The 17,108-nt window shown below is 40.8% G+C and overlaps 1 protein-coding gene across 3 annotated transcripts in view; it reads right to left on the minus strand.

The window, feature by feature from the left end:
- Positions 1 to 410: 410 nt before the first annotated feature.
- Positions 411 to 17,108, minus strand: part of LOC140467104 (decorin-like) — a 62,949-nt gene continuing 46,251 nt past the window's right edge. Inside the window, exons 7-8 of one of the 3 annotated variants that reach the window (XM_072563172.1) lie at positions 12,779 to 12,917; positions 411 to 574 (exon numbers count right to left, since the gene is read on the minus strand). In XM_072563172.1, the coding sequence (XP_072419273.1) occupies positions 488 to 574; positions 12,779 to 12,917 (226 nt within the window). In that variant the 3' untranslated portion in view covers positions 411 to 487. Of the gene's footprint in view, positions 575 to 602; positions 1,211 to 12,778; positions 12,918 to 17,108 lie in introns of those variants that run through there. The other 2 variants (XM_072563171.1, XM_072563169.1) reach the window with 2 other exon arrangements.

Genomic DNA, 17,108 nt, shown 5'->3' on the forward strand with positions numbered 1-17,108 from the left:
AGTTGGATTTATGTACTCTACAGGTTTCATATGGGATTAGTTGGAAAGAGGGATTAGTTGCATTGCTCTTTCAATGATCTAGAACGCATAGAGCATAAGATGACTAGCTGCCTTCTTTGTTTTAATAGTCTATGGAACACACTCAACAGAACAATTCATTTTAAACACCTACTTATGTGTATCTATCCATAATCTGGGATTGTATTCACGTGGAATCTGATCATTTCCCTGTTCTGCACATTTGGGTTTTGAAGAATTGAGCCAGCTCAGCTCAAATGGAGTCAGCAGATTGTCTTTAAGTGCATTTTATTGCAGTGCTTCCAAATGTGAAGAAATGATTCCTTGTTTTCACCATTTTCACCATACCTTACATTCACTGGTGTCAAGATACTGTATAAATTCATCTGATTTTATTCAAAAGTTTGGCACTTACAGTTTTTTTGTTTTGGAGCATGCATTACCATGTGTATTATCATTGGCTTAGCAATTACATTGTCGCAATGCTTTGTTGCACATTCATCTTCATGCAGACCCTACCTCCTGAGAAACTCAAAGTCTGGTGTGTTGTCGATGGCTGAAAAAAAATGCAGTTAGCTGAAGTAAATGCATGATTTCTGATACAATAAAAAGGGCTGGTTATCATTAAAAAAAAACAAAAATATTAATCTGAAAATTCTGTAACATTTTTATTACGCAAACTGCAATGAAAAGCTTGCTGTTCTTTTTTATGAATGCATGTTATTTGTGCATATTGCAGTACATGATGCAGAACATGCTTGTGTAAAATATTGACTCTTGAAATGGCAAACATATTTAAAAAGTTGAAAAATAGCCACTTAAACTATTCATGGAGTGAATGTAATGAGTGTAAAAAGAAATGCTGCTTTTTAAAATTTTCATATTCACTATTCAGCAATTTGTTTAAGGAAGTCAACTGTACAAATGGTAGTAAGAGGCCTAGAGTTTAATTTCTGGCACAAGTTTCAGTCAATTGCATTATATTCAGAACAAAGCTTTAGTTGGGTCGATCGAGTTGGATAAACATCCAGTCCAAAGCACAACGGAAGACTCCAGGCTCAATTTCCCAATATGGAATAGGATTTCCATACAGGCTGATCCGACTGTATGGGCTCTTCATTGGGTCATCCACCTTGGGACAAAAGTCACCGCCTTTTATATGAGCTATCTGGTTGTCATTGAGATAAAGGGCCTGTAATTGGAATCATAAATAAAATAAAACCCAATGAATACTGAATACAGCAATTACTTCCAATGAAGAGTGAAAATAAAATTGAATTCAATTTAATCACATTAATCGGGGATTGTAGAATGGGATCACAGGATCACAGAAAGGATACAATACAGAGGCACTTAACCCACTGTGCTTAATCTTATCATCTATCAAGTTTCATGGAGGATTTTGCTCCACAAGACCCAATTAGGTATCTTGCTCCATCTTATCAACTTTGCCTTGTTAATGATCTAGCCCACCCATATGACACACCTCTTGCCCGATGTTAGTTCCATTCTATCACCCACCATCCCCAGAACAACATGCTATTACAGGGCCATCCTGGAATTGATGGGTATTGCACCTGTACCATCTTTAAAAGGCCTTTGTGCACCCAGACAAGCACTGTTAGTCAAGAGCTGGCCTGTGCATTTCCTGATTTGCACCAGACGTGGTAGGCAGTAGAAGTTTGAGGCCTGCTCTGATGGCAGGGACCTAGAACCCCTGGCCGATAGGGTGATGCACAGGCAGGGCATCGTCTCCCCGCTGCACCAGCAGTGAGGGCCATAATGCCAGACTAGCCCTAGTTTGATCCACCTGGATCAGTGCTGTCTCAACTGGATGGAGCAATGTGGCAACTAGGTCAATGTCCATCTCCACACTACCAGCAGAAGTGCTACCCATCTCCTCTCCAATATCTCACTCTCACTCTATCTCTGCTACTTTACTTGCATTCTATCAAGGCTCCTGTTCTACCACTCTCATCACTTTGTGCAATACTTTCCCTCACATATCCTCACCCACTCCAACCCCTGATACCACTAAATCTGCCTACTCAGTCACTCAGGACACCTCCATAACTACATCAAATGTAATGACTGTGCCAGCCACTTTCATGCCCTTTAATACCTGTCTCTTTCTCATTCTGTGAGGAAAGTAACGTTAATATGAGCTGCTGGACATTTGGCTCTTCACCCTTTATGACAAAAGGATCCTGAGTCTGAGTAGCTGGAGAGGCTGACTGACTATGTCCAAGCCCCTGGACTGGTATTGGAGGCTGCACAGGACTCATTGTGCCGGGCCCCTTTGCTTGAACACTAGCTCACTTGACTTGACTGAGGACTGCTGTCAACCATGAAAAGCTGCTCAAGTTTTGTGGCTGCACTGAATGGAAGAGTGACGCAGCAGTGCTGTGAGCCTGGTATCTCAAACTGAGGGACAAGGCTCGAAAAGGTGAGCCAAGGCAAGGCAAGGCAGGGATACTCAATGTGAGTAAACACTAAGGGAACAAATAAAGAGCCTGGAGATTCAGCCTGATCCAGTCCATGAACTGGGTGCATGTTCCTGAGTGTACAATGTCCTTGCTGCAGCCTTACAATGATAGTTGCCAATGCACCTCGGTGTGCAGCACTGAGGTGCAGAAGCATACTGTAAGTGTATCTAAGATGTGCCATGAGGGTTCCTAAACACTGACACAAAGTTCATGCATGTGAAGTGCAAATGGCTAGTGCCCATGGCGCGTGCCCTGAGATGCTGCTGGTTGCTGTGTAACATGGAAATCTTTGTATTAAGCAGTGAGCTGATGCCACCATACAGCCAGTTTGACTTCCATGTCAGTTTGCTTGGAGCAGTGGGGCAATAAAGAGTTATGTATTAATGAAGGCTGGTAACAATAAATAATTCTCCTGACAGGGTAGATCAGTATTGCCCAGCAAGAATCTCCCCTCGACACTTGGAACTTAGTTAAATGCAGCATTAACAACATATAATATTGTTCCCAACATTATGAATGCTGTCAATAGATCCCTCATGATCATCTGGCACATTACATGTTACTGTTCTCAGCAATCAGGAGCCTGTAGGATTCCTCCCCTTGTAACTGTGCAACAGCAATTCACCTGGTGCCACTCACCTGCCTTTTCGCCTTGGCCCTAAATTTCTTTTCCCTTTTAATGATTACCCAATTTCCTTTTGAAAGCCATGATTGGATCTGCTTCCACCACACTTTCAGGGCTCTCAGGATACTCCAGAGCCTGAGACCTGTAGCGTAGAGAATCATTTCCTTCTGTCACCTCTTGGTTGTTTGCCATTCACCCTATCCTACTGCCAATGGGAACATTCGCCCGCTCTACTTTTCCAAGACCTGTCAATATTTAGAAACTAAATAATATTTTCACTGTATCGACCCAGGGTAAAGCCATTCAGTGTAACTTGGTGCACATTGATAAAGAAATTTGTGCATATGTCACAAATGGTGCTGAAATAACTAAGAATGAAACTGAAAGAGGCCAAGATGCTTTAGCAGACTTGATACAAAACATATGCAACCAATGTAGAGCAGTAAATTACAAAGTTAGCAAGCATAAAAAAAATTCATGATCTCAGGACAAGCCAACGTGCTTTTGCAGCTAGATGTTCTACATTTAGGAAACGAGGTAGCCAATATGACCACTTTAAGCTCCAACAAACATTAAATAATGTCCAGATCATCTGTTTCATTGATGTTGGTTGAGGCATAAATATTAACGAGGCAAGAAAGATAACTCCTGCTCGTCTTCGAAATACTTCCATGGAAACTATTGGGGCTCTCAAGAGAGACTTGCATTATTATCCGAATGGGAAGAGTGTTCAGGGTTATAAGAAGAAGATTGGAAATTACATTTGGTACATTGCTCATTTAGATAGTCAGCTTTGATACAATGGCTGGATGGGCTCCTTCAAGGCTGAATAATTCTGTGATTCTAGAATTTGTACATCCACTTGAGAGAGCAAACAGAGCCTTAAGTTAATATTTTATTTGAATGACTTCAACAATGCAATTCTTTCTTTAGACTGCACTATATATTTTTGCCTTTAAATCTCTAGAATGAGAACTGACAATGTTCTGACTCAGTGGAATAGTGCAATGATTGAGTCTCATTTGACAATATCCTGAACAACATAATCTCCTCTGACTTATAAGCAACTATTTTGACTGTGATTGAAGTATTGTGATCTGCATAGAGTTCAGTAACTTTTAAATTTTCAGTTATTAGCTGAAAGAATGATACAGGATTCATATTTTAAAACAATACTGGAACAAACAAGTAAAGATAATGATTGATTAAAAACTGTTTGGCTTATAAGCAACCAATACCTTAGATTACAGTGAGGGCTACTCTACATTTGTACTTGTGACACATTACATTCTCCACAAAATTAAGGTTTCTGCTGCAAACAGTTCACAGTTGGTCCTAGCCTCTCATACATTCACCTCTTGTCAAGCATTAACTTTGAGTGGCCATACAGGCATTTCCCTTGGTTTTTGGAAAGTTTTTTAAATCTATCAGTCGCAGTAAGGTTTTTTCCAATGATACCAGACCATTACCCAGAATCCCTAAATGACCACAGGATGTGGCTCTTCAACTAGAGACTCTGTCCCCCCCGGGTTAGGGTAAATCACAAAGTCAAGGCAGTGTTTTTCTCTCTGCTAACTACAGAACTTCTGTGTGCCTATGATGTACAGAGCTTTGTGGGAAGCCTGCAATCTGACCTCAAAACAGTTACCTCTGCTCTTTTTCCATGGCAACATCAAATATTTTAATGTAGTATCTATGTAGAAGTGCTGATTAGCTATTTATGACACCAACCCTTTTTCATTTTACAAATAAAGGGGCAATTTCCAGCACAACTATCTATAACCTTAAACTGCAACACTTTGCTGAGACTTTGGAAGACTCAGGGTCTTACCAATTACAAACTGCTTTCATTGTTTCCAAGTGTGACTATCTTAGATTTCATCTCAATGAAACAACCAAAGTCTTCCTTTTGGTTGTTTGACTGGGCATACAGTCAGGCTGTGTCAGAACAAGTCTCATATTCCCCCCCCCCCGCCACCTCCCCAACATCACTTATCCTAAATCTAAATCTACAGCTCCAAAACATAGTAATCTTATAAAATTTATAATTCTAACACTTCCCAGTTCCCTAGTCAGACCCTATGCTGAATAGCACATTCAATTCTAATTGCCAGGGATCACAAGAGACAGCTAAGAATCTTCTCAAAACTCACTCACATTTAAGAACTGAAGGCAATGCTACAAAGGATATCTCTAGAGTCAGGAACCTGAGTTACAAGGTGAAGCTGGAAGAACTTGGGTTTTGCAACTTGGAAAGAAAGTAGCTGAGAAACAATTTTCAGGGGAGGCAGTAGCATATCAATCATGTCACTAGAGTTGGACATGGGTTTAAATTCCACCACAGCAGGTGGTGAAGTTTAAATTCAGCAAATTCCGGAACTAAACATTGGTCAAGTGATGACCATATTGTCATTGCCAATTGTCATAACCACCCATCTGATTCACTAACATCCGTGGGTGGCACGGTGGCACAGTGGTTAGCACTACTACCTCATAGCGCTAGAGACCTGGGTTCAATTCCCGCCTCAGGCAACTCTCTGTGTGGAGTTTGCACATTCTCCCCGTGTCTGCATGGGTTTCCTCCGGGTGCTCCGGTTTCCTCCCACAATCCAAAAATGTACAGGTTAGGTGAATTGGCCATGCTAAATTGCCCGTAGTGTTAGGTGAAGGGGTAAATATAGGGGAATGGATCTGGGTAGGTTGCGCTTCGGTGGGTTGGTGTGGACTTGTTGGGCCGAAGGGCCTGTTTCCACACTGTAAGTAATCTAATCCTTTAGGAAAGGAGATCCGCTATCTTCATCTGGTCTGGCCTACATGTGACTCCAGACCCACAACAATGTGGTTAAGTCTTAATGCCCTCTGAAATAGTCTAGAAAATAATTCAGTTCAAAGGCAATTAGGGATGGTGATAATTGTTAGTGAGGCCCGAGCCCTGTGAAAGTATTTAAAAATTCCTTAAGATTTTATTAAAAATATAGAAAACACTCACCCAAAATACTACTTTATCTATGATAGTAAAATGAAAAATCATAGTTTTACATGAAAAAGATGGCTTCAGGATGATTCAAAAAATATTTCCACTCAAATAAAGGTGATTAATGTGCGGAATAAACTTCTAGACAGAGCAGTGGAGCCAAGAATATTTCAAGACAAAGTTGAATGAAACAATAGAAGGCTGTTGAGATCTCTTTCGGTAAGTGAATGAAAATTGATTGATTGGTTTTCTTCACTCTTAGTTCAATCAAGTATTCACAAACAACATCCTCAGTCTGACTGGCTGAAACAACAGGCTGCTGGCTCAGCAACAAATACAGCTTGAAATATTCAATGGTTCCATAATGCAAGCGTTATCATTCATTCATTAATTACAGCCAGTTTATAGTCTGGGAATTTTGCTTTAAAATGCTATATCTATATTATAAGAATTCATACTGAAGTATGATTTCTATGAGAGAAAAATAATGATGACTTATTGTGTTCAGGAACCTGTAGAATTTGAACAAGTGGTCTTTTACAAGTGGTGAAGAATGAAAAGCAGCATGGACAGAGTTCAGATTTTACAACAAAGCAGAAAGGTCTAAAATGAGGTAGAGCGTTGACACTTCTCTCAACTCCTCCATCAGCTGACTCATTCCGGAAGAAATGCAAGGGAAGTAGAATCCCAGGACAAAAACATGCCTCGGATTACCTCAAACTTTGGAAGATTGCAAAATAATTTTATAAATGCAACAAACTGTGAATTCGCTTGGAGGTAGTTTGGTTAGACTCCATCTGGATCACAGTGTTCATTTTGGACATTGAATGGAAAAGCTACACTATTAATCTTGGAGGGTTTAGAAGTGTTACCAGGACAGATTTATCAAATTGAAACCAGAGTTAAATTTTGAGGGGAGCTTATTTAAATTTGGTTGGCATTTGGTTGAATTTCAAAGGTTTGGGGGTGATCGAATTGAATTCCTAACAATGATGGAAGCATTTAAGAGGTAAGGTATGGAAATTTCAGAACACAATTCAGGAAGTCAAGAGGCCAATATTTTTGGCAGGTGGAAAGCCTCTCCGACTGGACAGAACATCCGTGAAATCCTTGGGTCACTTGGGATTGCAGTGAAGTCGGGAATGGAGTCAGCTCAGGTTTATAGCCCTGTTGTTCCCAGAGGTAGCTGGCTACTTCACCGGTCAGCCATCTCCATTTACTTGCCATTTTGGTAACCCTCTTACATGGAACCTGGAATGTGTAGAGCAGACCACCTCAATGCATTTCTTTTGAGCAAAGATAAGACCATAACACCATTAGAAATAAGAACAGGAGTAGGCCATTCAGATTCTCCAGTCTAATCCAACAATCAATAGCATCCAACATTCCTCACACACAAAAGCAGAAGTTGCTGGAAAAGCTCAGCAGGTCTGGCAGCATCTGTGGAGAGAAATCAAAATTAATATTTTGGGTCCGGTGACCCTTTCTTAGAACAGTTCTCAGGAAGGGTCATCAGACTCAAATAGTTAACTCTGATTTCTCTTCACAGATGCTGCCAGACCTGCTGAGCTTTTCCAGAAACTTCTGTTTTTGTTTCTGATTTACATCATCCGCAGTTCTTTCAGTTTTTATCCAACTTTCCTTATGTCCACTTTCCTGTCATTTCCGCATAACCCTTGATTCCCCTACAGATCAAGTACCTATCTCTCTCAACATTAAATATAATGCAAGAAGTCTGTTCCACAGGAAGGAGTTCCAAAGATTCAATTCTCTGAGAGAAGAAATTCATTCTCATCTCAGTCTTAAATTGGCGCCATTTTATTTTGAGATGATGTCTTGTGATCCTAAACTCTCCAGTGAAGAAAAACATCCTCTCAGCATTTACCCTGTCAAGAGGGTACGTTTCAATGAAATTATCATTCATCCTTCTAAACTCCAATGAATAGACACCAAACCTGTTTTGTCTTTGATCATAAGACAACATTTTTATACTGGGGATCATCCTAATGAACCTTCTCTGAACTGCCTCCAATGAAATGATATCTTTCCTTCAATAAAGGAACCAAAACTGCGCACTGTACTCCAAACGTGGTCTTGTCAGCACCTTGTACAGTTGCAGTACGACTTTGCTACTCTCACATTCCAATCCTCTTGAAATAAGTGTCAATTTTCCGCTAGCCTTTCTGATTACTTGCTGCACCTGTGTGTTAGCTTTCTGTGTTTTATGCACAAGAATCCACAAGTCCCTTGGTGTTGCAGCTTTCTGCAGTTTCTCTCCAATTAAATAATAATCCTCTTTGTTCTCCTTTCCAAAGTGAATAACTTCACATTTTCCCATATTACACTCCATTTGCCAACTTTTTGCCCACCTATTTCACCCAACACTATTTCTCTATAAACTGTCTGTATTATTCTCACTATCTCTTGTTCTACCTATTATTGTGTAGTCTGCAAATTTGACTACAGTACATTCACTTCCTTCCTCCAAGTCATTAATACATATCATAGTGTAGTTGTGGTCTCAGCATTGATCCCTGTGGAACTCTGCTGGTCACGGGTCACCAGGTTAGTTATCCTGTTAATATGGTCACAGGACAGAGGATGCTTTGGAGGTGGGTCAGCTCTCCTTTTGGGAGGGAGGCTCAGATATCTTTTGCTGGGGGTTCAGATAACCTTTGTGAGTGTTAACAGTCGAGAGGATTGTGTGTAAAAGCTGCATCAGCTCCTTGGGACTGTCAAGCCTGTAAAAGACCTGTTAAGAAGTGCCAAACCTGACAAGAGCTGTTAAAATGTGTTTTGATATACAAGAGTGGTTTTCTTCATAGAATATCAATGTAGAACTTTAAGATAACTCCATTATTGTCTCCTGTGTACATTGGTTTGGTAGGTGAAGAGGGAAGACATGGCGGCTTGAAGTAGGCTCTAAGTTTGCATGGAGAGTTGAAGGATCAAGGGTTATGCATATGGGCAAAGGGCCAGATTGTGGAATAAAAAGTATGAGGTACTATGAATGGTGTGTACAGGACATTCGGTACTATGGATTAGCATTGGATGGAATGTGTGGTGTGTGTGGGAGTGAGGGAGGTTGAGGGATAAGGGCAGGAGGAATGTTTTCTATATAATTTTCCTAATCTTCAGACACAGAGTTGAAGCCCCAGTGCAGATATTTTGCCCACTTCTCTGAGGAACCCAACAAACTCCTCAACTCCTTCAGGCTGGTAGTCTGGCCGACTGGCTTCCAATCCAGTCCAAACCTCACACCAAAAACAGCAGCATGAATAGCCATTTGTAAAAGTTAGGCTCATAGAGCCAGGAATCCTTCTGTCTCAATACTTCTGGCCCAAGACTGATAAACAAGAGAATAATCTGAAAATTCGGAGCCAGCTATTTGTGAAGCGAACCTCGTAGCAAAAGTGATGATAAAAGGGAACTCTCTCCCCAGAGAGCTGGGATGCACATTCACTTTTATAAAAATTGTGTGCAGGATGTGGTCATCGCTGGCCGGCATACATTCATGGCCCATCTCTTGTTGCCCTTGTGATGCTGGTGGTGAGCTGCCTTCTTGAATGGCTACAGTCCACCTGCTGTGGGTTGACCCACAATGCTGTTAGGGAGGGAATTCCAGGATTTTGAGCCAGTGACAGTGAAGGAACACCAATATATTTCCAAGTCAGGGTGATGACTGGCTTGGAGGAAAACTTGGAGTTGGTGATGTTCCTGTGCATCGGCTGCCCTTGTCCTAGATGAAAGTGTTTGTGGGTTTGGAAGGTGTTCTCTGAGAATCTTTGGTGTATTTCTTCAGTTTGTCTTATAGATAGTACACACTGCTGCTACTGGGTGTCCATGGTGAGGATGTTTGTTGATGTGGTGCCAAACAAATGGGCTACTTTGACATGGATGGTGCCAAGCTCCTTGGGTGTTATTGGAGCTGCACCCATCCAGGCAAGTGGGGAGTATTCCATCACACTCCTGACTTGTGCCTTGTGGATGATGGACAAGATGTGGGGAGTCAGGAGGTGAGTTACTTGCTGCAGGATTCCTAGCCTCTGTCTTGATTTTGTAGCCATTGCATTTATATGAGATGCCCAGTTGAGTTTCGAGTCATTGGTAACCCCAAGGATGTTGATTTTATTTTAGATGGAGGTCACTAGGCTTTGCTTGAATAACTGTATCAAGAGTCATTGAACCATGAGAGTAAAGGGAGTTTAGGTGCAGATCAACCATGAAATTCTTGAATAGCAGAACAAGCTCAAGGATCCCAATAATCCCTTTCCATTTTTCTCTTCACATTACTGTACACAGGGGAACGTGTCCTGGTTTTCAGTATTAAATTGAGATTTCAGTTTCAATTGATGTTTCTTGCCATGTAGTCCAAAAGTGAGACAAGAACAATAAACAAGTCACTAGTAACTTTCAAATTCTTGCTTTTCCAGCTTTTCCTGAACTCATCAATCTTCTATTGAGGCATTACATTCAAAAGTAACTCCTTCATATTTTTCCATCATTGCCAGAAAGCTGGGAAATGTTTCCACACTCTCTGCATCTTGTATTGTGTTTTAAGTAGTCATTCCTCATCCTTAAACCTGGATAATTGCTGCAGGCCATTCATCATTGAGAAGTTTTGTAGTTGAAATCAGTGGATAACAATCAAAGGATGGAATTTGGGCTGATTTGCCTCCTCCTTTAATCCACAGCAGATTAGATCAAATACACCATTACTCCAGCTGAGTTTAACAATCAAGCAGCACCCAAGGGACTCTTGTGTTGCACTGATCCACCCCCCATGAACCAGAAGGCCCCAGGTTCAAGTCCCACCTACTCCAACGGTCTATCAGGGCATAGCAAGGATTACTCATAGAACATAGAAAGGTACAGCACAGAACAGGCCCTTCAGCCCACGATGTTGTGCTGAGTATTAATCCTAACCTAAAATAAAATAACCTAATCCATGCGCTCCTCAATTCACTGCGATCCATGTGCATGTCCAGCAGTCGCTTAAATGTCTCTAATGACTCTGCTTCCACCACCACCGCTGACAATGCTTTCCATGCATTCACAACTCTCAGCATAAAGAACCTACCTCTGACATCTCCTCTATACCTTCCTCATAACACCTTAAAACTGTAACCCCTCATGGCAGTCAATCCTGCCCTGGGGAAAATTCTCTGGCTATCGACTCTATCCATGCCTCTCATTACTTTGCAAGTCTTGATCAGGTCGCCTTTCTTCCTCCATCTCTCTGGAGAGAAAAGTCAGAGTATAGTCAACCTTTCTTCGTAAGGCAAGCCCGCCAGTCCAAGCAGCATCCTGGTAAACCTTCTTTGCAACCTCTCCAAAGCCTCTGTATCTTTCCTATAAAAGGGCGACCAGAACTCAGGTCTGTTTAATTCAATTCCACATTGGCTTATGAACTTACTAGTTGAATCTTTTAACTAGCTGTGAACCAATGGTGGAGGCAATATTTTTCTGTGAGCTCAACTAAGGAACAATGTGGAAATATGACAGAGGGGGCTATTGTCACCTTAAGGGGAAGCATGCATAAGACTGAGACTTCTCATGAGAAAGTTGACATAGGGAGGTCTCATCCCTTTTGCTGAAAGCTTTTGTGCTAAGAAACAGCTTGCTTATGAAGAAAACAAATTGCAGAAGGATTAAGCTTCCACTGTAGCATTATGCCAGCAGGGTTGAGGTGGTGCTGGTGGAATACTAATGACTACAAAAAAGTTAACCGAGCATCGAGAATACTGACTTGCCTGGCAGATTCCAAAAACCAAAAGCAGAACATTAACCTGGAGTCTGTAAACTGAAATATTGCTTTTCACCCAATTAAATCTCTGCATAATTCTAATAGCTCTTTGGGCACAGAAGATTCTGCTCATGAATGTGTTACTTCGCAGTCTGACTCGGACATACTTAAGGAGAGAATTAACAGAAATGTCCAAAGATGTGGAAGGCTTCGACTGTTAAATACAGAGAAACTGTTCCATTGGCTGGGTCAGTAATGGAAGAGACAGATTTAAGATAATTATTAAAAGTATGGGAAAAGGAGAGAATTCTTTATGCAGTGGGTTGTTTTATTCAGGAATGGACAGCCTGAAAGAGCAATGAAAACAGATTTAAAAGTAATTCACAAAATCAAAAGTAAGAAAGAAATGGGAAATACATTAGTAAAGAAAAGAAAGGTCAAAATATTTGCAAGGTCAGGGAGAAAGAGCAAAGGAGTCAAACTAATTGAAGTGCTGACACATGATGGGTCAAATAGTCATTTTTGTATATAGTTTGATGAAATGTTCTCTTAAAAAAGCTAACGTGCGTGATCATCCTGTGGGTTGTCCAATGTATGTACCAGATATTTCCCACCCTACTAAAATTCCAAGATTGGAAGAGTCACTGTAAGCGCTTTACCTCATTTAAACTGAATCTCAGGAGCAAACAGGAATGTCTGAACGGATTATCTCAGTCAAGAAATTTGTCTCTGAGAACTTGATAAATTCATTGTACGTTTCAAAGGAATTCTCTGGTTTCATTCACTCATTTTGTTCTTCAGTAGGCAGACAGCTTTGGCAATAAATAAAGACCTCACATTCCACACTGACACATATGTGAATGCCTATGATTTGGTCTCAATGTTCTAAAAATACCCCCTTCCTCTCCTAACCCTAACCCAAACCTTACCATGATGTTTTTGTGCTGTGACAGGCCTGGAGGAATGGCAAACAATCTATTGTTGTCCAAGTGGAGATCCTGGAGGTTTGGCATGTGACTGAGAGTTGTATTCGCAAAATATCTGATTTTGTTGGAACTCAGTCTCAACCTGTAAACAGTGAAAGGAAGAGATGAGAATCACAAAGAGATCTGAGCAGTACACGTCTGCTAAAACTCCAGACAACGTCCTTACCAAGTGGAAGGTTGATTAGCCATTTGGAATATTGGGAGTGCCACATGAATGGCTCTGTAATGCTGCCTTATCAGTGCGACCCAGTTTACAAAGAAATACCAAAGAATCCTCTTCACTTTGAGTGGAAACAAATCTCCTACAGCAAAGTAACTCAAATGGAACATTCAACATATCGGAATGGCAATGTACAATCTGGAAGTCATCTTGTGGTGAAGAATGGAAAGGAAGACTTGTGCTTGCAGTGGGTGAAGAGTATATGGTGGAACCTGACATTTCCCTCCCCTTTAAAATCCTGGTGGGGAGTTGCCTGGGTACACTTAATACACCTCCAACGTAAAGACAAGGATTTTTAAGGTTGTTTCCTTGATGATCATAGACAATTCCACCCAAACATCTTCAACCATCTCATTGGTTGTTATAATAGCTGGTAAGGCCTTGTCAGTTGCTGAAAGACCTGTTGAAAGGTTCCTGCAGGATTTCCAAGCAAAGACACCTGATCCTGAAGGATATTGATTATCTTCAAAGGAACCTCAATAGCTCCAGTGGGAGCAGAAGAGTAGCAAATGACATTATTTGTCGAAAAAGAGGGTTATTTTTCCAGGATGAATTTTGACCCTTGAACATGACATTACGTTATTCCAGTTTACCAGGTCTCATTGAGGTTAGGGTTGAGACCAGGTTGAGACCAGGTCTCATTAGATGTGCCTCCAAACACTGGTGGGTCATCCTCTCCCTTAAATTGATCCAGACTCTGGGATAACCAAGTCTGGTAGTGACTTGGTATTGCATTCTGTCACATTTACAACAGCACAGCTAATTTGAGGAATTTTGACCCTGAATAGCCTTAATAGCTCTGCGGCCAAGCCAAATTCTGAGCAGCTAAACTTCAGTAAGATTGCGTTTGTTTTTATTTAGAGCTTCCTGCGTGCTCAGCTGCTGCCGATTGCGTTACCTTGTGAACTTTAAAGAATTTTCTGGATCACAGCTGTGCGTGCACTGAACTTCCCAGATGCATAATTGTGATTTTCTGCAGGGCTTAACATCTGTGTTTTTTGTTAAAAAAAATTTGCATCAATCTTGGCTCAGTGAAATCACAAGTTCACAAGTCAAAAATGAATGGATCCAGCATCTGCCTTAAGCTGCATCACTCTGATTTTCGTTACCATCTTCAGTGATTGAAAACAACACAACAATGTTAAGAAGGTGCAAAATTGGAAATTGCTGGAAAGGGTCACTAAGTCTCGCAGCATTTGTGGGGAGAAATCAGAGTTAACATTTCAGGTTAGTGCCCCTTCCTCATAACAATGTAAGGGTCTGAGGAAGGGTCACTGGACTCAAAAAATTAACTCTGATTTTTCTCCACAGATGCTCTCAGACCTAATGAGTTTTTGTAGCAATTTCTATTCTCATTTCTGATTTCTAGTATCCGTAGCTCATTTGTTTTTTTTTCAAAGTGAAAGTGGTTTTGTGCCAATAGGATATTCTGCACCTGCAACTAGATAGATAATATAAAGGCAGCACTATGGTGGAGGCTAAAATGTTCGGCTTTTTCCAGAGAATGGGGGATCTGTGGAAGGGGATCTGTGGAAGAGGTCCTGAACCCCATTTTTCTCAATTCCTTCAAGCTAGAGTTGAGCACATATTTGGTTAGGGTGTAGATCTCCTTGTAAAAGATCTTGTTAGAATGCTGTGGTTTATAAGATTATTACATTTTGGGACTGTACCTTCTAATTTAGAATGAACCAAGGGGTGATGTGACCTGTTCTACAGTCTGCTAAAGAATAAGACTGGAAGGTTTTGTTGTTAGAGATCAAAGGAGGTAACAGATTGTTTTACAGAGGATTAATGAGAAAAATACACTTGGAAACAGTAGTAGCTGTCTGAATATACGAGGAGTCCCCAAGTCTCCCAAACTGCCAAGAAGGTGTTATTAGTATAAGATTATATACAGTTATGCTGCAAACTATTCATTTACTTCTGAATTAATGGGGAGTTGGGATCCAATTTATCTAATTAGTATTTCTACCTAGATATGAGACTAATACATTTCAGACTGTGTTGGGGAATAAGGCACAGGAACCATTCTTGAAATCAGCTTACAGGCTTTCTTTCAAGTCCATAAATATCACATACCAACAGAAATTTGGTAGTCTAGAGCTATCTGAGAGGTGGAAAGCAAAACTTAGAGGCAGCTAGCCCTGCATCTGAAGCAGAGAAAATGCTGACTCGACTCACTAACTTGATTGAGTTTTTCAAAGAGGTAATGAAGAGAATTGATGAGGACAAAGTGGTGGGCCTCAGTAAGGTGTTTGACAAGGTTCCACATGGTAGAATGGTTAGCACGGTTAGATGACATGGAATATTGGGAGAACTAGCTCAAAGGTAGAAGACAAAGGGTGGTGGTGGAGGGTTGTTTTTCAGACTGGAGGCCTGTGCCCAGGGTATGCCACAAGATCAGCATTGGGTCCACTGCTTTTTGGTATTTATATAAATGATTTCGATGTGAACATAGGAGCTATGGTTAGTAAGGTTGACGATGACACCACAATGGGAGCTGTAGTGGATAGCAAAGAAGGTTACCTCAGATTACAACAGATCAGGTGGGCCGATGGGCTGAACAGTAGCAGATGGAATTTAATTTAGATGAATGTGAGGTTCTGTATTTTGGAAGGATGAATCAGGGCAAGACTTATAACTTGATATAAGGTCCTGGGGAATGTTGCTGAATAAAAAGGCCTTGGAGGGCAGGTTCACAGTTCCTTGAAAGTCGCAGGAAGACAAGATAGTGAAAAGACGTTTGGTATGCTTGCCTTTATTGGTCAGCGCATTGAGTATTGGAGTTGTGATGTCATGTTGCGGCAGAACATTGGTTAGGCCATTTTTGGAATACTGCATTCAGTTCTGGTCTCCCTGCTATAAGAAAGATGTCGTGAAACTTGAAAGTGTTCATAAAAAATTTACAAGGATATATCAGCGTTGGAGGCTAAGTAGGCTGGTGCTATTTTCCCTGGACTGTTGGAGCCTAAGGGGGTGGATTAAAGAATTTTATAAAATCATGAGGGTCATGGTGAGGGTAAATAGCCAAGGACTTTTCCCTGGGGTGGGGTGTCCAGAACTAGAGGGCATAGGTTTAAAGTGAGAGAGGGAGGATTTAGAAGGGACCTAAGAGGCAACCTTTTCACGCAGAGGGTGGCATGTGTTTGGAAAGATCTGCCAGAAGCTGTAGTGGAGGCTGGTATAATTACAACATTTAAAAGGTATCTGGATGAACAGCAAAGATTTAGTGGGATGAGGGCCAACTGCTAGCAAATGGGATGAGATTAATTTAGAATATCTGGTTGAATGAACAAGTTTGACCAAAGGGTCTTTTCCATGCTGTACAGTTCTATGACTCCACTGTTCATCATCTAGAATGCGAGTGAGAGCTTGCACTAGATTGACAATTCTGAACCTTTATGCATATAAACAAGACTGGAAAATTCAACTGAAGGGATCTGCAGTTTAACCTTCACCATGATTGACTGTTTTGGGATTAGAGGCTACCTGGCTGGGAAAGTAAAAAGGAACAACCCACTGTAAGTTGGGAGCAGCAGTGGACTGTTTGCTGTAAAGGTTGTAATTGTGCAAAGACTACGAGGTATCATAAGAATAATGGAGTATGTACCTTTCTGTAATTTAACATATTAGTACAAAAACAAAAAAAAACTGTTGTGTTCATTGTATCATTTTGTTGAAGCAAATGTTTTAAAATATGAACTTTTGTTGAATGTTTCAGCTAATAAGTGGAAATTTAAATCTCGTTTCAAAAATTATTAGTTTCTATGGAAATTGTAACAAGTAGATATTTTCTTGCGTAAATCAGAGCCAATGTAAACTCCTGTACTTTTTAGGAATGTTTACAGGGGTTAGAGATGAATGTTTTGCTTTCCCTTCATGTCTCAGAGATTCCTTTTACCCTTTCTACCTGGTTTGCTTCATCCCTCAGGAGTTTACATAATTCCAATTCAGATACATATAGCGCTATAATTAATTAGGACAGGTTGGATGAACCAGTATGTCTTTAACTATAGTCATTCTGTATGCTCATAGTCAATAGGCACGAGAAAA

This window comes from Chiloscyllium punctatum, chromosome 45 (assembly GCF_047496795.1).
Source record: "Chiloscyllium punctatum isolate Juve2018m chromosome 45, sChiPun1.3, whole genome shotgun sequence".
Taxonomy (NCBI): domain Eukaryota; kingdom Metazoa; phylum Chordata; class Chondrichthyes; order Orectolobiformes; family Hemiscylliidae; genus Chiloscyllium; species Chiloscyllium punctatum.